The sequence below is a fragment of the Panthera onca genome, chromosome B3 (genome assembly GCF_046562875.1).
Source record: "Panthera onca isolate mPanOnc1 chromosome B3, mPanOnc1 haplotype 2, whole genome shotgun sequence".
Classification (NCBI taxonomy): Eukaryota; Metazoa; Chordata; class Mammalia; order Carnivora; family Felidae; genus Panthera; species Panthera onca.
In genome coordinates this window covers 50,433,004-50,458,575 of record NC_138344.1, presented here as the reverse complement: position 1 = coordinate 50,458,575, position 25,572 = coordinate 50,433,004, and the positions used below count along the sequence as shown (strand labels likewise).

Here is a 25,572-nt window from a genome sequence, read left to right as displayed (position 1 = left end):
TAGTGCTTCTTTTTTCTTTCTCCCTTAGTACTTGTTCTCTCTCTTTATTTCCATGTTTGTTATTAATTTTCCATTACGTGTCATAGGAAAGGCCAGAGGTATTGAAGTTTTCTGTATCTGTTAGCAGTGGATTCAGTGGATTAAGGTATTTTTATCTGGTACACTAATTGATCACTGTGCTTACTGCCATTATCTCTCCTCCTTAGAGGGTAATATTTTAATTCCCAAAACTTTATCAAGATCTTCCCAATTTAAACTATATTTCATTATTGATTAGTCCTTTCTTCTCTACTCATTTCCATATAACAGCTAAGCCTCACATTAATTTGGGTCTTTTATGGATCTGATGTATGTGCAAGAGTGCTATACTGTCATTTTTTTAAAACCCAGATTAAGAATGTATTGATGAAATTTCAGATATCCTAAGCCGGCCAAATAATGAGAAAGGTTCACATTCAAGAAAAGGAGTTCTGGGACGCCTGGGTGGTTGACTTAAGCATCCAAGTCTTGATTTCAGCTCAGGTCATGATCTCACGGTTCATGGGTTCGAGCCCCACGTCAGGCTCTGTACTGGCAGTGTAGAGCCTGCTTGGGATTCTAGCTCTGCCTCTTTCTGCTGCTACCCCATTTGCACGCTTATGTGCACACACGCTCTCTTTCTCAAAATAAATGAACTTAAAAAATTTTTTTTAAATGATAAAAAAAATAAAATGAATCCAAATGGTTGAGCCTCCTATGACGTCTCTTGGAAACAAAAGTAATGGTTGTAAAAGACTAGTGAAGTTAAGAAGCCCCTGCTTCTTTTGTAGGATGATAGCACAGCAAAGGACCTGGAAAGATCGTAAGACAAAAGTAGCTCTCTGCTGAGGGCAGTACAGCCCCTCGGGGGCATTTTGGTTGTGACCCCTAATGCCTAGGGTTGCTCCTGGCATTTAGTGCCAGGGGCCCAGTATACCCACAGCACACTGCCTACCACTGCTTAGTATAAGCAACATAGTTGGTTGATTCATTTTCCAAGGGTAATGCAATGCCTGGTGGAATAGTTTCCCCAAGGTCGTATGCCCAGTTGGTGCCAGAACTGGAGACAGAGCTTGGAACTCCGTTCCAGGATTTTTCTCACCAGACTGACTTTTGCACATAAATGCTCTTTATACAGCCAAAGGAAAATTGTCCAATTCAAAAGATTCTTTAAGGTGTAATATTCTCATTCTCTTCAGATTATTCCCACACCCTGATTCTCAGTGACATTTCAAAAGCTGCATAAGAAAATCACTCTCATTTTGCAGTTGTAACTTGTAAATTTTATTTTTGGAAAAAATTTTTATTTTTTCCCTTCAAAAATGCTTTTATTAAACTTGATCTTTTGCTTTATTTCCCTACTCAATCCAAATAACTTTTGACCACTTTAGGAAATCAAGCTTACTTTCAAATGCATATAATGTGCTGTTTTTAAGCATCGAAAGGAATGAACATGCAATTCTCATTCAGCATATTGAACTAATTCCAAGTGTATCATTTCCCAGGTGTTATGTTGGGTTCATGGATGCAGAAGATATACTACCAAAAGAAAAGAAAAGCATGATCCCTCCTTCAGACATGTGAAAAAGTAAGTCCAATATACTGGTTATGGTGATATTATGGGATGCTATATGAATGTTGAGAAAGGCCACTTAAATCCCAATGTTGGCAGTCAGATAGGCCTTCTGGAAGGTTGATGTCCCAGTTGAGAATTGAGGGGTAGCAGGTGATAATCATACACGTGGTAGTAAGACAGAGGTTGGGGTAAGCAGAATAGGAGATAGAAATCTAGACAAAGAACAGGTTGGGTTATACAGGGAAATGTGTCGCAACTGTAGAAGAGCAAATAGCTTACTTTGGCAGAAACATAGATAAGCTTGTCTGTCAGTTGAGAAATGGAATGGAAGGGATAAAGAGGCAAAGACGAGACCTGATGAGACAGATAAGCCAGGCCAGAGAGTTTGGGTTCTATCTTGAGGGAAGTAAGTAACCATTGAATGGTTTTAAGAACAGAATTGGTAATTACAGAAATGGAATTTTGAATAAACAGTTAGCTTCTAAAAATCAGAGCTTCATAGGATACAGCCATTGGATGCAGTATATTCTTTTGACATTCTTGTTGAAATTCATCCTCACCACTCCCATCGATGTTGTATATGTGTTTCTGGTCCTAGAGTGAGTTTGGCTCAGATCCTATCCTTTTACTGTCAGTGACAAGCCCCTGTTTCCAACCGATACTTTTAATTAGTGCTCATCATTGCTGGGGACAGATGTTGTCATAGTAAAGAATGAGGAGATGTTAGTTCAGAGTGCACAAGGACAGTGTCAAAGAGGGAGGACTTAAGGCATTATTATACATACAACACAATTAAATATTAATGAAGAATGGTACTTTTCCTGTCATTACCAGGCTTTTGTTTTGCAAAGACAAACTACTAGATGAAATAGTGGAAGATATATAGCATTATTTCTGTCTGAATGAATGTTGGAGATGTAGGTAACAGTATTTTTTAAAAAATGTGCTTCCACAAATTGCCGAAGGGTAGGTAGGTAAAAAGTGTCCACTGGATATACGTGCAATAATTAAAGAGATGTTTTGAGTGCTGACGAAGGAATGTTGTTTTGGTTTTTTTTTTAAATGTGTAACAATAATAGCACTTTATTGACTTCTTTTCACATTAGATTAAAGCACCATCCTTACTCACGTGTTTACTTTGTAGGAGTTGTCGAATTTTGCATGCTGATATACAAGCGAAAACTCAGTTTGAGCCTCAATAAAGTAGAAGTAAAACATTCTTCAGAAGATTGACTATGAAAAAAGTAATAAACATGGTAGGAGTGAAAGAGTAAAGGTTTTCTCAAGATAGAAGAGCTTTGTACTCATTTAAAATCAGATGGCAAGAAGACAGGTGGCAAGAGATTAAAGATATTGGAGAAGGGAAAAGAAATAGGACATTTGTTTTTTTCTGAGACAACATGAAGGAATGAAAGAAAATAAATTGAGACACGAGAACATAGAGGCAAATGGGTGAGAAACAGAAAATCATTATTTATACCTCCTCTGTTTTCTAAAAGAATTTGATTTTGAGGCAGCTTATAAAAAATGACACAGGAATAATGAAGTTAATAAACAGAAGGGAAAAAAAAAAACCCTGAGGACTTAGGAGGAGGAAGCAAATATGATATCATGACGTCTAACATAGTTTGAAGGACAGAGGGTCAAATTTGTCTCTGAAGCTTTTGACAGTCAAGGAAAAGGGCAAAGGTGATATGTGTCCAGTTATCTCTTGCTGCATTACAAGCCACCTCACACCAGTGACTTATAACATTACCAATCATTTATGATTGTCTCTCATGGCTCTGTGAGGTGCTTGTAGTTCAGCAGGGATTTTCTGGCTCTTAGTCTCTCATGCATTTGTAGTCAGTGGCTGAGGTTTGAATCATCTAAAGACTTGCTCATTCACACATCTGGTGCCTGGGATAGGAAGACTCAACAACTGGGCTGGAATAGCTAAAGCTCCCCAGGTGTCTCCATCTCTGTGTGATCTTTCTAGCATGGCAGCTTCAGGGTACTTGGCACATGGCACATGGTCCAAAATGAAGCCAGCAGAATCACTCTTCCCTTTATGACCTGGCCTTGGAAGTCACTCGGCATCACTTCCTCTGAAGTTCTTTAGAAGCAAGTATCTAAGCTGATCTATGTTCAAGTAGAGGGGAATTATACTTACCTTTTTAAAGAGAGGAAATGCCAAATAATTTGCAGCACGTTTTAAAACGACCACATGATGCAATAGATTCTCATTGTCAAAAAGGCAGCAGTGTGTCAGTTGTCCACGTTCACACCTGATGTTGTCCGTCTTTTGTTTTAAACATAGTAAGGGGGAAGATCACCAATTGTAAGAGTAGAGATGAACAGAGCGTGACATTAAGGAGGAAGGTGTGTGTTTGGAATTTATCCATATAGGAGCACGTGACCCCAACACAGTAGAGCTTTGCTTCTCAAAGCATGGTCTAGGACCAGTGGCATCTGCACACTTAGAGCTTGTTAGAAATGCAGAATCTTGGCCCCTGCCTCAGACCTACTGAATCAGAATTGCATCTTAGCAAGACCACAGGGGATTCCTATGCAGAATAAATTTTGAAAAGCACTGCTCAAGAGGTTAAATAGAGTTGTTGGGTCATGGGGGGAGGGACAGAATATTCCTGTGTATGCACTTAGAGTGTGCCATGCATCTTCCTTCATGGGACAGTAACAGAATATGAGTGGGATAAAAAATTACTAAATAGAAGTCATCTGAGTTTGAAAATTCCATGCATTCATTGACCTTTATAAATGGCATGGATGTGGGTGCCTGGGTGGCTCAGTTGGTTAAGCGGCTGACTTCAGCTCAGGTCATGATCTCACGGTTCGTGAGTTTGAGCCCCACATCGGGCTCTGTGCTGACTGCTTAGAGCCTGCAGCCTGCTTTGGATTCTGTGTCTCCCTCTCTCTCTGCCCCTCCCCTACTCATGCTCTGTCTCTCTTTCTCAAAATTGAATAAACATTAAAAAAATTAAAAAATATATATAAATGGTATGGATGTGGGTATTTAGGTGGAATTGAAATGGAAATAAGATCTAAATAGATTGGGGGAGGAAGGGTGCAGTTATGGGGGATGAAGGCTGAAATAAGGCTTGGGAGCTGATATTACAGAAATACAAACAATGGTATCCAAATAAATGGCAGGCAGAAAGGGAAAATACCAAGTTAGTTTTCAGAGATAGATAAATATTATTTTGGTGCACTGGAATTGTGTTAGATGGAATATTACTTAAAGCAAGTAAATTATTGACTGAGTCATTAACTTTGTTTTATAGAAATATCTGCAGTAATGATATTTATTATCCTGATAAATATCCTGTGTATAGTTAAGGGCAGACAACCAGCAGAACAGTATCAAATATTAGCAAATTTCAGTGCATCATCACTGATATTTCCAACTGTGGTTTGTATTAGGAGTGTAGAGCTTGGAGAGTGAGGAGATCTTTGGAGAAATGGCTGATACCAATTCTAGGCCAGGAAATGCACTAAATGTGTCTAGAATATCTTGGCATATTGAAGGATAGGGGAGTTATTAGAGACAACTGGGTTCATGTCTAATGGACACCAGAGGCAATTTGCAGGGGTTTGCACTTGCCAAAAATGGGATAATATTGGCAACAAAAAGAATAATAATGATAATGGATTGAGACACATAAAATATATTAAAATCCATTAGTTCTTAATGATACTTGCACACAAAAATTCTCATTAGTCACCTTTGAATATGCTATGGAACCAACACTTTATTCTGAAAACTGGTAAATGAAGTGAAACAATCAAGCATTTATATCACATTTCTTATATCAATAGTATTTAAGGGTGCCAAATAGTTAATTAGGGTAGACCTTCTAAAAGAATTCTAGTGAATAAATAGGGAAGCAATGGTAGAATTAGAATATCACCATCGAACTCCTAATGAAATAATGGATTCAGGCCATGATCATCAGTGGCTATTAAAACTATTAGGTGAATTTCTTATAGGCAGCTTTGTAATGGTAGAGCAGGCTGATAACTGCAAACCCACTGCCCGTTCTTGATGTAACAAAAAGAGAAACAACTAGATATTGTGTGCTTCCTAATGGAACTACACAACACTCCTGTAGAATAGTCATGCCATAAATCTGGGCTGAGTCTGATCAAGCCTTTAGCTTTCCAGAAAATATAAGAGCCAGGAGAATGTATGAAAAGTCCGCAGAGGGAAACAATCAGCAAAGTTTAAAAGGTGGAAATCTACAACAAATCTTCCACAAATAAAATTATGAGGGAAGAAAAACTGTGAGAGAAAATTTAAAGATTAAAAGATATGTAACAGACTTTGGGTTTCAGTTCTGACAAGGAAAGATCTAGGAAATCATCACTCTCATTCTTAAAATAAGAAAATAATGTTGAAAAAAAGACCCATTAGAGAACTGAGGTTATGGGGCAACTGCCACCCCCAAATCTGGAGAGACAGGTGAATACAGAGAAACTTAGCCAAGATCAGCTGACATGGAGCAGAAAGCACTAAAGCCATAAAAAGTTAAAAGCATTTAAATGATAAGTTTGATGAATTCCCGAAGGCTCCTGTGGACAAGGTCAAGAGTGAGAAAGTGCCATAGTCCCAGGCTTAGAGGATCCCCATACTTTTAGAAGTTTTACTTCCAGAATTCTACCACAGTTTCTAGGTATAGGTCTGGGGCGGGGGGGGAACACAACCTTTTGGGTAGGATAAGGAAAAATTAATAATTTTGAATTATGCTCCTGGGAAAAGCAACCATTTGAAATACTCCCAGAGTAGACTTCATGACAAAGGGCTGTCCTCCTTAATTGAAACAAAATAAAATACTTGACCCACGGGCAAGGAAATAATAAGCCAACTTTAGCCCCTCTGGCTTTTCTGCCTCACCTAAAAGGAGAAAAAAAAGAAGCTAAGGAACATTTATGAAGGTCACAGCCCAGGGACATATACTGTTAAAAGACCCTTAAAGGAGTAAAAGCCTGACATATAAGATTATCGAACACTCCCCCTTCCCATACCTTATCATCACATCAACAGGATGTCAGTATAATAACAGTGGATTACAACTGAGAAAGCTGCAAGACACAGACTCGATTTAAGAAATTGTACTTAAAGAACCACCTCTCCCCCAAAAAAGAAGGGAACTTAGAAGACACGAGAAAAAATCAAAGCTTTGTCAGCTACAACTACAGCAAACCTTCAGCACAGTCCAACTTGCTAGATCAACGTAAAACCTCACACAACAGCCCTGTTTATTTCAATTCCCATTACTCAGTGTATCATGTCCTGCTTTCAACAAGAAATTGCAAGGCATTCTTTTTTTTTCAGCTTTAAAATGTTTTAATTTCACAATTAAAAAAAAGTTTATAAGACTCAAAGTAAATAGAAAGGCAACTTTCAATCACAAACGGATGAGAGGAGTCATTCAAACTGTATTGTGGAAGCATATTTAAGGCAATTTAAGCAATTTAAGGCAACACACCTCAATGTTAGACATAAATAATTTTAACTATGCTGTCCATTCTGGGTTTTCTATCAGATCTGCATATATATGACACTTGTGGTCAACTTTTAAGATTGGTAACGTCGATTTGAAACTCCTTGTATTTTGAGTACAGGTTTTACTGTTATAAATACCGTTACAAATAGAAGATGTCAACTAACAAAACAGTAGTCCTCAAAGATCTCTTTGTCCTGTGCTCATACACGTGTAATCTGCTTGCTAATTTACCTTCTCGTAGTTACTCTTCAAATTGTAGTCATTATGAATTGAGTTCCCTGTGCATCTCACCCGTCTCCTTTATCTCAGCCTTCTCATACTTTGCCATTCTGTTCTTTCTGAAAATAACCAGCACGAGTCCAGCAATAACTGCTAATATCACAATCACAGTGACAGCAATAATACCAGCTTGTAGTCCTTGCATTGAAAATTCAGGTGGTTTTTCATCCATATAGTAAATTTCAGTTTGACCAGGATCCAGATCCAATTGTTGCCCATTTACCCTCAGGCCCATTCTATTGGAATGGAACAAAGATTAATTTGTAACATTTTTTTTTCAAAATAATAAGCCATGTCAGCTATGAGATGAGAATGAGAAAACTCATTCTGAGTTTTCTGGCATGAATTTTGCATCAGATCAATAGTGATAAGATCATTCTCACACAGAATATTTTTGATGTATTTTGGATCCAGTAGATAGTGAGTTGGGATTGCTTCCTTAAGCATACATAGTCTTCAAACTTTGAACATCTTGAGGTGTTTCTCTTGTTTGTATTTTAGTTCAGTGATGATCCAGTAGGTCCTCACTCATTCGGAGTAGAACTTCTCAGTTCTTCTGACCTCAACAGTGTTCACATTCCAGCACATGGTGGTGCCATTGTACTGCTTAGATTTAAAGAGCTCCTTCTCATCACTGTCAGGATCATAGAGCCCATTGTTATTCTGGAAAGCCCTCTCAGGCCTTGCTCTTCTCCCAGACTTTGAGCCAGTCATTTCTGCCTTCATCACCAAACATTTCGTTGCCAGTTTTGAGCGAATAATGGAATTTTGTGTATCAGTTGAAGCACACTCACACTGACCATGTGTGTTCAAAGACCAGTCTGGGCAGTTTGTAGTTTTCACAGACACGTTCTTTCTGAGCTGTGGCCGCTGTCATGGTGGCCACTGTGAGTAGGATTCCGAATGTGAGGACCTAGGGATGTGCCATACTGTGCGTGTGTGCAAGGCATTCTAAAAGGCAAGAAAAAGAACAGTCTAAAGAAACAAAGCAAGCATCAGAGCCAGGCTCCAATGTAGCACAAATTTTAGAAATATCAGATAAGGAATTTAAAACAACTATGATTCAGTGATTAATATGTGAAGTGGTCCAGTGGGAGAAGGACAGCATGAAAAAAAAAAGATGAGTAATGTAAGTAAAGAGAAACTAAATAAAAATCAAAAAGGAATATTAAAAACCAAAAACACTGTGACAGAAATGAAGAATACCCTTTATGGCTTCACCTGACTGGACATAGCCAAGGAAAGAATCAGTGAGCTTGAAGATAAATCAGTAAAATTTGAAGTAAAAATTGAAGATAAATCAGTAACGTATACATAATTGGAATACTAAAAGGAGAGGGGACAAAAGAGCAGAACAAATACTTGAAGGAATGGTTGAGGTTTTTGAAATTAATAACAAAAAACAACTACAGATCCAGGAAACTTAGAAAACACTAAGCAAGACACGCACACGCACACACACACACACACACACACACACACACACACACGACAGATCATATTCACAAGGCCTAAAATCAAAGATGAGAAAATTTTGAAAGAAGTCAGAAGAAAGCAAATACCATTAAATAAACAGTAATAAAAATCACAGTGGCATGAGCCAGAATCCATACACGCAGAAAGAGATTAGAATAAAATATTTACCATGTTGAATGAATAAAAAACACCAACTTGAAATGCTGTGTTCAATAAATTTACCTTCAAAAGCAAAAGAGAAACAAGAACTTTCTCAGAAAACTAAAAGCTAAGGGAATTTGTCAATAGTATACCTGCCCTGTAAGAACTGTTAAAGAAGTCCTTCAGAGGAAAAGAAAATGATACAGGTCAGAAACTCAGATCTACATGAAGAAACAGTGCATTGGAAATGAAAAAACAGTAATTGAAAAAAATGTCTTATTCTTAATTGTGTTAACAATTGTTCAAAATAATAATTGTAGCAACGTTAGATGATCATGGCATATGGGTAAGTAAAATGAATGACAGCAATGTTACAAGGGATGGAAGGGAGGACTTGGGAATACTTTTATATGGTACCTTCACAACCTGTGAAGTGGCATATTATTTGAAAAGTAAACTCAGATGAGCTGTAAGTATATGTATATTATACACTGTAGGGTAACCACTAAAAGCGAAAAAAGAAGTGTAATTTATTTGCTAACAGAGGAGAGAAAATGGAATCATGTGAAATATTCAATTAAAAATAGAGAAATGAGAAAAAGAGATTTTAAAAAAGGAGCAAAGCACAATTGGGATGTATAGAAAACAGTTAAAAATATGGCATATATATTTTTTAATTTTTTGCATGTCTTTATTTTTGAGAGAAAGAAAGAGACAGAGTACTAGCAAGGGAGGGGCAGAGAGAGAGGGGGACACAGACTCTGAAGCGGACTCCAGGCTCTGAGCTGTCAGCACAGAGCCCGACGTGGGGCTTGAACTTATGAACTGTGAGATCATGACCTGAGCCGAAGTCAGAGGTTTAACCGACTGAGCCACCCAGGTGCCCCAAAACATGACATATATTAATTCAATTGTATCAATAGTCATTTTAAATGTGAATGTTCTAAATACATCAATTAAATGACAGAGACTTTTGTGGTAGATAAAAACACAAGGCCCAACTATATGTTGTCTATAAGAAACTCACTTCAATGAAAGAGGTACAGATAGGTTAAAAATAAAGAATGTGAAAGGACCTATAATGACAACACTAATCAAAAGAAAGATGGAATAGTTAGGTTAATTTCAGACAATCCAGACTTAAGAACAAAGAAAATTACCAGGAATAAGAGGGCATTACATAATGGTAAATCATTCAATTTTTCTAAGATGGCATAATAATACTTAAAATGTTTGCTTCTTACAAAAGAGCATCAAAATATATAAGGCAAAAGTGTTACGATTGCAAGCAAATATAGACATTAAAAATTCTATGAACAACTTCAACATCCTTTTTTCAGTAATTGATACATCCAACAGGCAGAAAATCAATAAGGGTAGGATTGAACTATACAATACCAACAATCAACTGCATCCAAATGATATTTATAGAGTATTTACTCTAATATCAGCATATACATATTCTCAAGCTCATGGAACATTCACCAAAATGGGTTATGTTCTAGACCATAATATACACTTTAAAATTTTAAATAATGGAAATTATCCAAAATGTGTTCTCAGACCAAATGGAATCAAACTGGAAATCAATTTAAAAAAATACAAATATAGGTTACACAATACATAAATAAATAACATATCAAAGAAATGTCTTAGAGATAGTAAAATATTTTGGACTAAATGAAAATAAAAATACAACTTATAAAAATTTGTGGGTTACAGGAAGAGCAATACTTAGAGGGAAATTATAGCACCAAATGCACATATATTAGAAAATAAGATATATCTAAAATCAATTTAAACTTCCACATTAAGAAAGTATAGAAAGAAGAATAATATAAGCCTAATCCAAGTAGAAGGCAAGAAATAATAAAAATTAAAGCAGATATCAAATTGAAATTGAAAATGTTAATTTAATAAAAATTTTTAAATAAACTAAAAGCTGATTCTTTGGAAAACTTTCTTTGGAAAATTTATAAACCTCTAGCCATCCAGAGTAAACAAGAAAAAAAATGATACAAATTACTAATATCAGAATGAAAGAGGTGGTATCACTACTGATATCATGGACATTAAATGGATAATAAATATTATGAACAACTCTATGCCTACAATTTTGAATACTTAGATGAAATGGATCGATTACTTGAAAAATACTACAGGAGAGGGAAAAACTACTTCTTCTACTCATTTGAGGTCTCAACTGGAGCTCTGTAACAAAACACAAGAGAAAAGCAGTACGTTTTTGAACCTCTATACCTCATATTTACAAGGAAGAAACTCAGAGATGAGTAATTTAAAGAAGTGGTTTAGAACTCCAACTTATATAGCATCTTATCCAAAAAACAATACAGGTTTTAGAAGAGTGACAAGACAAAGAAAAATAGTCTTATGCTTCCAGGGTGGCAAACCATAGGAAGGCAAATATATGAGGGGAAACTAATAGAGTAAGGTTTTTCTTCTGACTCCTTTGCTGCCTTTCTGAGCTGATCAGAGTCTCTGTTCATCTTCAAAAAAAGAAAATATATATCCTACATTTAGGGAGAAAAAGAGAGCTTTTCCTGTTTACTGCTTAATTGCCTTTAGCTCAAAATAATTCTTATGTCAAAGAGATATGTTTTAGGGTGACATATTCTGATTTTCTTCAACACAAACTACCAATATGCACACACCACAGAATAGATAATCTATTAGCAATAATCGCGCCTCGGATAAACCTCATTGGCTACGATACTGCCACTGCGCAAAGCTCAGAATAGATCATCTAAATAGGCCTATGTTGAAGTAATTGTATCGAGAATTTATAACCTTCAAAAAGGAAGGCACCAGGCCCAGTTGGTTTCACTGATGAATCATCCTACCAACTATTTAAGGAAGAAATGATACCAAGTCTCTACATTCTCTTTCAGAAATAAGCAGCAGAAGGAATAATTCTTAGTTCATTCTATAAGGCCAGCATTATCCTAATATCAAAACCACATAATGATATTACAAAAAGAAAATTGCAGACAAATATTTCTCATAATCGTAGATGTAAAAATCCTCAACAAAATATTAGCAAATTCAGGGCACCTGGGTGGCTCAGTCAGTTAAGCAGCTGAGGTCATGATCTCACGGTTCACCAAGTTTGAGCCCCGCGATAGCTCTGTGCTGACAGCTCAGAGCCTGGGGCCTGCTTCGGAGTCTGTCTCCCTGTCTGTTCCCCTCCCCTGTTCTCTCCCTCTCTCTCTCTCTCTCTCTCTCTCTCTCTCTCTCTCTCTCAAAAATAAATAAATATTGAAAAAAATTTAATTAGCAAATTGGATCTAAAAATGTATAATTGTACATCATAACTAAGCAGGATGTATTCCAATTATTCAAGGCTAGTTCAACGTTCAAATATCAATTAATGCAATCCATCCTATCAGCAGGCAAAAGAAGAAAAATGTTATTATCATATCGATGATCCAGAAGAAACATTTGACAAAATCTTATACCCATTCATGGTAAAACTTCTAAAACTAGCCTTGAGGGAGTTTTCTCAACTTGATAAAGAATATCTAAAAACCCTGCATTTAACATCACACTTATTGGTGATAATCTGAATGCTTTCCCCTAAAATTAGTAATAAGGCATGCATGTCTCTTCTCACCACTCCTGTTCAACATTGTGCTGGAAGTCATAGCTAGTACAATAAGAAAAGGAAATAAGCACTATATAGAGTAGAAGGAATAAAACAGTTTTGGTTTGCAGATGATATACTTTCTGCTTAAAAAGTCACAATGCATCAATGAAAAGATTAAAAAAATCCTAGAACTAAGTGATTACAGCAAGGTCATAGGACTCAAGACTAATAGATAAAAGTCAATTGTTTTCCCATATATGAGCAACAAATAGGTAGGATTTGAAATAAAAAATACAATGCTGTTTCCATTAGCACCAAAATAAATGAATAAAATTAAGTAATTGGCATACAAATAGCAAAATATGTATAAGATCTAAATTAAAAAAATCTACAGAACTTTTATGAAAGACATCAAAGATCTAAATAAATGGAGAGATGTTTCATGTTTATTAATAGGAAAACAATATTGTTAAGATGTCAGTTCTTCTCAACTTGATCTATAGATTCAATTTAATCCCAACTAAAATTTTAGCAAGTTATTTTTGTGGACATTGGCAAACTGATTCTAAAGTTTATATTGAGAGGGAAGACCCAGAATAGCCAGTGCAATACTAAAGAAGAACAAAATTGGAGAACTGACACTATCCAGCTTCAAGACTTATTATAAGCCTAGTAGTGTTAGTCAAAGTATAAATAAATAGATCAGTCGATGAGTATAGAGAGCCAAGAAATAGACCCACAAAATATTGTCAACTGATCTTTTACAAAGAGGCAAAGACAACTCAAGGGGTAAAGGATAATCTTTTCAACAAATGGTACTGGGGCAAGTCGACACTCACATGCAAAATAAGCTAGACACAGACATTGCATGTTTCACAAAAAATTAACTCAAAATGGATCATAGACCTAAATGTAAAACATAAAGCTAGAAAATTTCTGGAAAACCTTTTTTTCCTCAAAACGTATAACCCTTGCCTAATCATGATCAAAACTTACATAATTTCTGATAGAGGAGCATCCCGCAATGTACCTGACCAGTACTCCTCAAAACTGGCAAGTTTGTAAAAACAAGGAAAGTCTGAGAAACCGTTACAGCCAAGAGAGGCAATTTTTATTCAGAGTTTCCTTTTATTTATGAGTTCTTCAAGAAAAATAAAAACACTTCTCTGCTGATGGTACCATTTGTGTCATCTCAAAGTGGACTTGACTTTTGTTCTTGAGTATAGGTCACATGTTTCTGGGGTTTTTTTTGCATGCCTACTGAGCTTTGACTGGATACTTTCTATAGTAGACATGTGGAAGAGTGACTTTTATTTTGGGCAGCACTTAACTTAGCTTCATACTCAGACTCATACTCATACTCTGTCCCCTCTGCAGTAAGTAACTGACATTTCCCTCAGATCTGTGATTTTCAGACTCTGGGATTTTGTTTTGTCTGGGGAGAGTTGTTTGGTTTTTTTGTTTTGTTTTTACTAGTTCCTTCATGGTCTCCCCTGTGAATATTAGTTTAGTGGTCAGCCAACACTTCAGGTCAATATTGGTTGCTTATTTTGGGACTCATTCTCTATGTGATTCTTCCCTTCCAAGCTCTCTTCTGTAGCTTTCTGTTTGCCCTCCAAACCCTGAACTCTGGCCTCCTCTCCTTCAGATCAGTAAGGCTTTGGCATTTTGATGCCCCGAGCTGCTGTGCAGATTGGGAATTGTCCCCAGGCAAGAAGCTACAAATTCCCCAGTGTCACTAGGTAAAATTCCTGTTTTGTCAGAGTAGATTTTCTTCCAGTTTCTACTTGTTTTTGATTGCTCTCCAGTGTCTCCAAATGGGCTTTCTACTTAAATAGTTTAGTTAAAATTTTAAACTTTAATCTGCGGACCTTTAATCTTTGGTCTATCCAAGCTACTCTACCATTATCAGATAAAAGAATCAGTCAATGAAGTCTTTTGGAAGTTCAGCAAAGTTTAGCCTACTTAAAAAAAATTTTTTTTTGCTTATTTATTTATTTTGAGACAGAAAGAGACAGCAAACAGAGGAAGAGCAGAGAGAGGGGGAGAAAGAGAATTCCCAAGTAGGCTCTGCACTGTCAGCACAGAACCTGATGGGGGCTCAAACCGGCTAACCATGAGATCATGACCTGAGCCAAAACCAACAGTCGGTCACTTAACCGACTGAGCCACCCAGGTGCCCCAAGTTTAGCCTACTTTAAAATGAGAACTCTGCCCTGTTTCTTACTCATTTTTTTATTCCATAAGCACCTATTTACTGTTTACTAAGTACCAGGAACTTTTCTAAGTTCTTTGCAAATACTAACTCATTTATTTCTTACAAACAGCCCCTATGGAAACTGCTATTATCGTTTCCATTTGTCAACAGAAAAACTGACGTAAAGAGAGGTTGTTACTTGCCCATGTTTGCACAGCCAACAGATGGGCTAATTTCTAGACACAGCACACTGTTTAGCCAGAGCTCATTTTTCTTCTCTATTAAAAAACCAGAGGTTGATGCAGGGCTTCTGAATGCCCCTCAAATCATGCCATCATGTTGCCCTTTATAATTTATGGGAGTAAATAAAATAGAAGTCTCTATCAAGATATCCTGATTGTAGGGCTGAGTCTCCCATTAATTTTACACATGACTTTGATATATCATGTCTCTTATCTCTCACCTCCAGTTTCCTTATCTATAAAGGGGAGTGGTAGTAAATTTAACTCTAGAACTCTGTTCTCCAAAAGATCAGAAGAAGTGTCATCCACCTGTGTATATTCTCTTTGTCTTCACTAGAGGGGGAAGTGATACCAGACAGTTGTGGTTAAAAGAATTGAAAACAACTCCAGTGAAAAAAGTTTACTTTTCATTTTTTTTTTTTCCTGACTGTGTAACACTATTCATTTGAAAAAATGTAGGACAGGGGCACCTGGCTGGCTCAGTTGGTTAAACATCGACTCTTCATTTCAGCTCAGGTCATGATCTCAAGGTTCGTGAGATGTAGACCCGTGTGGGGCTCTGTGCTGACATTGCAGAGCCTGCTTGGGATTCTTTCTCTCCCTCTCTCTTCCCCTTCCCTACTATCTCTCTCTTTCTCTGTCTCTGTCAACATAAAAATAAAAGTAAACATTAAAAAAAAGTAGGACATATGGAAAAACATAAAGAAGAAAAAATCATATAAAGTACCCCTGTTCTGACCATTTTTTTATTCCTGTTGGCCAACTTCTGGACCTCCTTCACTGTAGAGGTAGAAATGCTGGTTTCCCAATCTCCCCTTTCAGCTGGGGTGTGGACACAAGACTGAGGCTGTGCCCTAGATGGAGATCTGAAGACACACAAAAAAAAGCAGAGATGGGAAAGAATCCACACTGGTAGGAGGTCCAGCCTCAGAGTTTCAGCTCCTTTTACTTCTGAGGCAAAAATGTCAGTGGTACAGGGACACTGGTAAAGACAGCCCTCTGTCCACCATGAAGTTTAATGGGGTACTGGGGTTTACTGAGTGTCTCAGGTCTATACATTGATATCTTTCATTACATTGAGGGACTTTTCAGACAATGCCTGTGGTGTGGGGACTTCACTGAACTGGTTTCTGGGTGATTTTTAACACTGCTCCTGGCATCTTCAGTTCGCCTCTAGGGCCCTATATACTCCCCACCCTTAAGATTCTGTGAACTAAGATCTTTTAAAATCAGTGTCTTTTTTGTTTAAAACAACCAGAATTTTTTTCTAGTGCTTGAAACTACAAATCTTACCTGAAGCACCCTCTCCCAGAGACAACCCCTGTTGCTATTTTGGTGAATGTTATGAGGGCTTTTTAAAGATTAAAAACCATTAATTAATTAATTAATAACAATATGTTGAAATTCAATTAATAAGGCGATAGATATTTGCAAGTAAAGACCTCTCCTGTAAACCCCAAGTTACATTACCAAGTCAGCCAGCAGCTTTGCCAAAACAGAGTCAGCCTTCTAAGATACGCACTAAATGATTTTTCACTAAGGGCTCAGGACCTAGCCAATGTTTCCCTAGAGCTTTTCCAGACTTCTGAATCATCTGAGGGAATCTATTAAAAAAAGAACTATCTGACCCCCAGTACATATTCCCCTGATGTAGTTTTAAATGTTTCCCAATACATACAATGTGGTTGGAGGACTTTTTACCCTTTAGATGCCTCTGCTTAAATGTTCTGCTCCGTAAAACATGTCCCAAACTGAGTCTGTCCTTTTTACATAAGTATCTTCTTCTCCTGGATCCCCTATTTTTGTGTGTGAATGAGAGCTTTTAGATCTCTAAGTCAGATACCTCATAGTCATCCTTGCCTATTGTCTTTCCCTCCCATTCTACATTTGCTTGGTTACTGTATTATCTGGAATACAACTGGAATTTCAGCTGGATTGGAACTGGATTCTAATGTGGCTGGTGCATAGAGCTACTTCTTCCCTTGTCTCCTCAACCTCTAATTGTTCTGATTGCCAGATTTCCATGAGTGCTGAGAACTCTCCCCACGTTAGGAGTTTATACAGTGTTACCAGATGGACAGAGTGCAGGTAGAGAGTACCTACAGAAAGAATTTATTCTAAGCAGAGAAGGTATCTAGCATGAGCCTTTTGACTTAGCAACAGGGACTGAAGGTTGGAGTTGTGCAAGGCAGTGACTGCTTTGTGGAGTCATGCCAATCCAGCTATCTCAGTAGCAAGTACTTCCTGGGGAAAAATGGATGGCATGTGTCCTGGGGACCTCTCTCACTACACCTATAGCACATCTTTGTTCAAAATACCCTGTTTTGGACACTCTGCAATTAAATACAAGAGTTGGAGGGATGTTCGTTGGACACCCCTTCTCATTTTGTAAGATATTGTGGGGCTTCTGCTGCACTTTAAGACTGAGAGCACTGGTGGTCAGGGAAAATGAGCAAATTTCTGGATTTCAGAGCAGAGGATGCTGGTGGCACATGGCACCCTGAAATGTTTGTTGTTCTCAAACTTTCAGAAATATTTTGGGAATATGTACAAGAAAAAATGGAAGTCTTTGAGCAGGTGAGGCTTGGAGCAAGATTAGAATATGAGTTGGTGTGGCTCAATCTTTCCTCACAGGCTGGTGAGGTTTGGAGATATGCACCTTTTATAGAGGTCTCTCAGATTTGTCTCCTTCTCTCTCCCCCTCGTGCCACTGCCTACTTCTTTTCTCACCTGGACTACCTTGCCAACTTCTTAACCTGGATCCTGTGTTCTGTGCTGTCTTCTCCAAGTTCCAATCCACATGTGTGCCAGATTGATTTTCTGTGGCAAAAATTTGATTATGTCCCTCTTCTGCTAAAAAAGCTTGTGGCTCCCCCCCCCCTTTTTTTTGAAAAGTATTCAATCTCCTGTAGTGATTAGGAAGATTTTTTTTCTGAATTGACATCAATCATCTTGCATAGACCTTTCATTCTGCCTTCCCATCTTGCACCTTGTGCTCTGGTCACATTTAACTGCTGGCAGTTTTATGAACTGGCCATGCATTTTATTTTTGTGCATTTCAATATCTTCCTTATTTTTAGATCTGCAGTGCTTAATGCAATGTCTGTGCATATGATAGTTGCTCAATTCAGTGAAAAAATGAATGAATCAAACCTGTTCACATGAGATTGAATCAAGAGTGAAAAATTGCAAGACTCAATAATTTCCAAAAGGTGATGAAATTCGAAGTTGTAATAATACTAGTAACAATAGAAATATTATTACTAGGGGCACCTGGGTGGCTTAGTCGGTTAAGCAGCCGACTTCGCTCATGTCATGATCTCACAGCTCGTGAGTTCGAGCCCAGCATCGGGCTCTGTGCTGACAGCTCAGAGCCTGGAGCCTGCTTCAGAATCTGTGTTTCCCTCTCTCTCTGCCCCTAACCCACTCACATTCTGTCTCTGTCTCTCTCAAAAATAAATAAACATTTAAAAAAATTTTTTAAAAAGAAATATTATTACTAAACACTATTGGTAACAATAGTATTGAGCACCGACTATGTATCAGGCACTCTTGACATAAGATATATTGTAATAACTCTTTAATTCTCATCACAATCCTGTGAAGTAAATACTACTATATCCATTTAACAGAAAGGAAAGCTGAGGCACAGTGTATTTCAGTAATTTGCTTAGATTAACCTGGCCAGCAAAAGATTGAGCCAAAATTTGAGCACAATCAAAATGACAGCAGAACCTGCATTATATTGCTCTGGAATACACCATAGGGGGAGAACTCCCATGGCATGAAGGTGAAGGTCTTTGGTTTTGAAAAGTTTCAAGAATTGTAATATCAAGGTGTTACAAGAAATATTGACGTGAATTTTTTGTTGCCTGTTAATTGTCTACCTTCCCTCACTAGAACGAAAACACCATTGGATAAAAGAACCTGTCTCTCTTTCACATTTCATACCTAGTGCCTAGAAAGTGCGTAGAAAGCATATATCAACAGTAGGTGCTCCATAAATATTTGTGGAAAGAGGTGAGGAAGAAAGGAATCTACAGTCTATCTATCTGATAGATACAAAGGATCTATCAGAATTACAAAAGGTCTGCTTTAGGCATTACCCTGATTTTATCAAATGTATTTTATATTGCTTAAGTGCATATGACTTTCCTTTCTCCTCAGTTTTCTGGTGTTGTGCATAATTGGTGTTTAATAAGTAATTATTGATTGAAGAATGTCAGAAAAATTAATGAAAGAGTTCAAAATGGACACTCATTCCAGTTGTCTCTGCCTTTCAATATATTTGACTGTTTTACAGCTCAATGGAGTTATATAAAATTAATAATAATACCGATGATATTGTCCACAGGAATGAAACTTAGTTGTATCTGGTGGAATGTAATTGTCGATCCATTTTATTTTGGCATTCCTTTTCTGACTATACACATGTATCCTTTGAATTCTTCTTTGAACAGTTTACAAGAATTTACTGGTTTTCTCATTAGTGAATGAGTTAGGTAAAATCTTTGACCCAGGAATATTCTGTATCTGCATGAGTCCCAATTATACCCTCTTTTAACAACTATCCTTTAACAGGACAAAACACATACAAAAGCAATTTTTTTTCATTCACAGCCATATTTCTTCATAGAAATGAGCATTGATAGTATTTGTGAAATCTCTAGATCCAGCCATTCAATTATGAGGACCCATCTTGAATGGTTTGTATTGGAGGTTAAACCTTGTATTTCTGCCCAGGTAAGGCACAACTTCCTTTTAAAATATCAACTCTTGGTTGATGGGGGGTGGGAGGGAGGGGAGGGTGGGTGATGGGTATTGAGGAAGGCACATTTTGGGATGAGCACTGGGTGTTTTATGGAACCAATTTGACAATAAATTTCATATATTGAAAAAAAATTTAAAAAAATAAAATAAAATATCAACTCTTACACAACTTTGAGAAGCGGGGAGCCAGGTAGAAATTTACACTGCCTTCATAAATGTGTTAGGACTCTGTCCACCAGATGTCACCCTGACATCTTAGGATCCATAGAAAACAAAATTAGCTTTCCTTTTATAAGTAGGTTATTTTGGGGGGCACCTGGGTGGCCGAGTCGGTTAAGCCTCTGACTTGGGCTCATGTCATGATCTCACGGTTCATGACCTCAAGCCCTGCATCAGGCTGTGTGCTGACAGCTCAGAGCATGGATCCCGCTTTGGATTCTGTCTCCCTTTCTCTCTGTTCCTCCCCCACTTGCACTCTGTCTCAGTGTCTCTCTCTCAAAAATAAATAAAGAATAAAAAAAATTATAAGTAGGTTAATTTTCAATAGTGCAATATAAACTGGTGGTATCTAATTTCTTAAAATAGGGGCTGAGGCAGGCAAGATTGGAGACAAAACTCAGGTCTTCATGTTTCTCCACATTCCTGCTTACCTGAGATGCTTTTCCATTTAACATTGCAAATTTTTCTCTGACTATTTAGTTATGATGCACCTTTTCCTAAAAGTACTCTCTTAATTAAAATATGGTCATTCACAAATAAGTGTAAAATGCACGGTCATTTTCTGTATCACATAAGAGGCCTTAAATCTAGAGCAGTATCCATTCAGACATCATCCATAGTGACAGTCTTTGAGGATTATGACAAAGACTGTCTTCTGGATCAAACTTCAGTCAGGCTCCTCTGAGCTATCTTTTCAAGTAGGCTTTATCCTTAGGTCTTGTCTTTGTCCTGTCTACTCCAGTTGTAGTAAGAATCCTGCAAACTTAGTTTAGCAAGAATCCCCCACCCTTGATACCTTGGCTTGCCTTCAACAAGAATCTTGTTAGTTGGTTTAGCAAAAATCTCCCTACCCGTGATGTCTCCTCTTTGTACTTTTATCCACTGACACCTCACTCTGTTCCTTTGCTACAAATATCCAGTTTTCTTTGCTATATTTGTAGTTGAGCCCAATCTCTCTGCTGTTTTGTTCTAGTCTTGGCACCTATTACAATAGTGCTGAACAAAGTCTTGTTAAATTATATATTTTAACAAGTGTGTGTGCTCTATAATGAGAAACTAAGATTGACCTTCCTCACCAAAAGTTTTCCATCATTTTCCAAAATTTGTACTTTGATATTTTAATTTTTTACATTAATTTTCTGGCTTTTCAAGGTACATGATACCAAAGATCAAGTAATCCATTTATGTATTACCATTCGTTTTTATGGACCTGTACATATAGACAGAGAACCAAAGTTTCGGTAGCATATATTATATGTCAGGTTCTTTATATGTATAATTTATATGTTAGTTAAATTCTCTTGAGTTTTTTCAGGTTTGCTTAAGATTATTAGAAAACTCCATGCCAGGCATAGTAAAGAATGCCATCTGTCTGAGTCTTGATGGGGGAGAATCCTGGGTGTTTCACATTTCTTTTCATCACCTGTGGCTCTACTCTTCTGAATTTTTTTCTTAAGTTTTTATTTCACTCAAAGTTAGTTAACATACAGTATAATATTAGTTTCATCTGTACAATTTAATGATTCAACACTTACATACAGCATCCAGTGCTCCCGAATTCTTGATCTCACTTGTATTTTTCTTTCTATGATTTTTTTCTCTATACTCTCTAAAGACCCAGTATGTGATTCAAAACATTTTATTTCCTTCCAAATGCTGATCATACAGAGATTCAGGAAGTTTAATAATTTGTTTAAAACAGAGTGATGGAGCAAAGACATAACTTTAAGTTTGCCTTCAAAACCAGAAATATTTCTAGTCACTTTTCTCCCTGACATATTTGCTAACTACATATGGTGGGCAGGGAACTAATAATATAAAATGGATTTGGCGTATGAAATAGGAAACCATATGAAATAGTGAAAATTTGTAAATTTTTATTTCAAAGGGAAACTTCTATTGTTTAAAGCAGTGATTCTCATATATCCATTAATTTATGTGGTTATTCTTACCATAGGTTTTGTAATAGTTAATTATATATGAAGTAATCTAAAATTCAAATGTGCAAAGTAACGTAGTTCTAATTCTGTTAACAAGTGATTACCTCTACCAACGCCTATACCAGAATGGGCCACTAGGTGTCATTCTGGCACAGAAATTATCAAAAAAGGCCCTCAGGAAACCAGTGAGCTCACTTTCAAGGTAGAAAGATACTGTTTTGCCCTTTCAAGTACAGTACATGAATTTTGTGTCCACTCAGCCCTCAATATCCATCTGCCCTAGGGAAAGATTAAAATTTTTTCATTGAGGTGAAAGTATTCTACTGCCAAGAGAAATGTAATAGATGGCTTTTGATATTCAAAGTAGGGTGACTCCTAACAGATTTAATAATAAAGATAAATCTCTTTTAGAATAGTAACAAAAAAGACAATATACTAGGGAATAAACCTAACAAGAATATGCAAAACCCGTATGAGGAAAACTTCATAGCAGTCTTGGAAGGCACAACAGACTTGAGCAAATTAAAAGGCATCCCTTCTTTATGGATAGAATGTGTCAATGACATGTAGATGTCAGTTCTCCTTAAGTTAGCACTTTCATTTAGTGCTATCTCAATTGCAATACCACAAGTATTTCTGGAGCAAGAGAAATTGATTCTAAGGTTCATATAAGAAAATAAGCTTGGGGCACCTGGGTGGCTCAGTAGGTTGAATGTCCGACTTCGGCTCAGATCAGGATCTCACAGTTTGTGAGTTTGAGCCCCGTGTAGGGCTCTGTGCTGACAGCTCAGAGCCTGGAGCCAGTTTCAGATTCTGTGTCTACCTCTCTCTGCCCCTTCCCTGCTCATGCTCTGTCTCTCTCTGTCTCTCAAAAATGAATAAACGTTAAAAAAAATTAAAAAAAAAAAAGAAAAGAAGCTTGTAAGAATAGCTGTGAAAGTCCTGTTTAAAGAAGAAAAATGAGGGGCCCTAGCCCTACCAGATATTAAAAGATACTATACTGCCTCTGTAATTAAAACACCATGGTATTGCTGGATAATAGATTATTGAAGAGATTCATATCCAGAAATATACCGAAGTATATATAGAAACGTATTATATTTTACATGTGGCTACTCAAATCCCTGGGGGGAAAGGTGGGCTTTTAAATAAATGATAGGGTGGCAACTTGATGGTCATTGAATCACCCTATATCATACAAAGAATGAACTCCAAATAGATCAAAAATGTCAATGTAAAAATATCACATAACTTAAAAGAAAAGGATAAGTTCAAATAAATATAAGAAGAAAAGTACCCTGACAATTTTACACTGAAGCGCTCATCTATTAATATGAAACAAAACATAGACATGGTTATTCGTTCCAGCATTACTTCTAAGCACGAAAGATTAGAAATAACCTTAATGCCCATCCATAGGAGGATGACTAAATAAACTGTGGCACATCCATACAATGGAGTTATTTGTGGCCAAAAATAGAACACGGTATTTAGAAATTGAACATCTCTGATATGGAGTGTTTCCAGACATATTGTTAAGTTGGAAAAAGAAGTATAAAAGAATATAGCATACTAACTTTTGCATAAGAAAGAAGGGAGATAAATGCACCTATTTTTGTAAATGAATAAGAAGGAGAAGAAGAAGAAAAAGAAGACAACAAAATAGAGTAGTTATAAACTAGAAATTATTTTTTTAATTAAAAAAATTTTTTTCTTAATGTTTTATTTATTTTTGAGACAGAGAGAGACAGAGCATGAGCAGGGGAGGAACAGAAAGAGAGGGAGACACAGAATCTGAATCAGGCTCCAGGCTCTGAGCTGTCAGCCCCGAGCCCGACGCAGGGCTCGAACTCAGGAACCGCGAGGTCATGACCTGAGCCGAAGTCGGACGCTCAACCGACTGAGCCACCCAGGCGCCCCTGTTCTCAGTTTTTAAGAGTCTCTTATGCTTTGGCTCTTTTCCACTCTAACCTCTTTTTTTTTTTTCTTCCCCTCCCCCATGGGTTTCTGTTAAGTTTCTCAGGATCCACATAAGAGTGAAAACATATGGTATCTGTCTTTCTCTGTATGGCTTCCTTTTAATTTTTTTTAATGTTTATTTATTTTTGAGAGAGAGAGACAGGCAGAGCATGAGAGAGGAAGAATAGAACTTGAAGCAGGCTCCAGGCTCCGAGCTGCTAGCACAGAGCCCGAGGCGGGGCTCGAACTCACCAACCATGAGATCATGACCTGAGCTGAAGTCAGATGCTTAACCAACTGAGCCACCCAGGTGCCCCATATAAACTAGAAATTCTTAAAAAATGGTCACCTAAATGGGAAGAGTGGTAACAGGATAAAGATGAAACTTCTGTTTATATCATTTAAAAAAAAAAAGTTTTGGCCTTTTTACCACATTTTGGCAAAACAATTGATCTGGACTCTAAAAATATTAATGTCATAAAAGACAAAACAGAGAAATATCCTAGCTTAAAGGAAACTAAAGAACTTTTTTTTAAGTGCACAAGTTACAAAGACACTTTCCTTGTGAAACTTCAATGAGATTTTAAAAGTTATAAAAAACATATAAGTCTTTTATGATGCCCTCAGAGAGCACTGTTAAAGAGCACCAGTAACCTTTCTCTGTCCCACCTCATTTTGCTCATACTTTTGAGTAGTTAAAGTTCTGTATTAACATTAGGAGACATGGAGAATAATCATCCAATATGAAAAGTAAGGGGAGAAAAGCCTACTATTTAGGCTATGAGATGAGGGGTGTCCTCTTTTCAAATTTGTTCTTTTTTTTTTTTTTTTAATTTACATCCAAGTTAGTTAGCATATAGTGCAACAATGATTTCAGGGGTAGATTCCTTAATGTCCCTTACCCATTTAGCTCATTCCCCCCCCCACACACCCCTCCAGAAACCCTATGTTTGTTCTCTGTATTTAAGAGTCTCTCATGTTTTGTCCCCCTCCCTGTTCTTATATTATTTTTACTTCCCTTCCCTTGTGTTCATCTGTTCTGTGTCTTAAAGCCCTCATATGAGTGAAGTCACATGATATTTGTCTTTCTCTGACTGACTAATTTTGCTTAGCATAATACCCTCTAGTTCTATTCACATATTTGCAAATGGCAAGATTTCATTCTTTTTGATTGCCAAGTAATACTCCATTGTATATATATACCACATTTTCTTTATTCATTCGTCTATCAATGGACATTTGGGGTCTTTCCATACTTTGGCTATTGTTGATATTGCTGCTATAAACATGGGGGTGCATGTGTCCCTTCAAAACAGCACACCTGTATCCCTTGGATAAATACCTAGTAGTGCAATTGCTGGATCATAGGGTAGTTCCATTTTTAATTTTTTGAGGAACCTCCATACTGTTTTCCAGAGTGGCTGCACCAGTTTGCATTCCCATCAACAGTGCAAAAGAGATCCTCTTTCTCCACATCCTCGCCAACATCTGCTCTTGCCTGAGTTGTTAATGTTAGCCATTCTGACCGGTGTGAGGTGGTACCTCATTGTGGTTTTGATTTGTATTTCCCTGATGATGAGTGATGTGGAGCATTTTTCACGTGGCAGATGGCCATCTGAATGTCCAACTTCTTCGGAGAAGTGTCTG

At 37.1% G+C, this 25,572-nt stretch overlaps 1 protein-coding gene and 2 pseudogenes across 1 annotated transcript in view; 1 reads left to right on the top strand and 2 right to left on the bottom strand.

Annotated features, from left to right (window-relative positions):
- The window catches only part of LOC132669649 (uncharacterized), an 82,217-nt gene that overhangs the window by 33,154 nt on the left and 23,491 nt on the right, over positions 1–25,572 (top strand). Inside the window, exon 3 of the mRNA XM_078447730.2 lies at positions 1,524–1,606. Within this exon, the coding sequence (XP_078303856.1) occupies positions 1,524–1,606 (83 nt within the window). The remainder of the gene's footprint in view (positions 1–1,523; positions 1,607–25,572) is intronic.
- Positions 7,283–8,305, bottom strand: LOC132669091 (epithelial cell adhesion molecule pseudogene; annotated as a pseudogene).
- On the bottom strand, positions 11,681–11,745 carry LOC132670461 (U4 spliceosomal RNA; annotated as a pseudogene).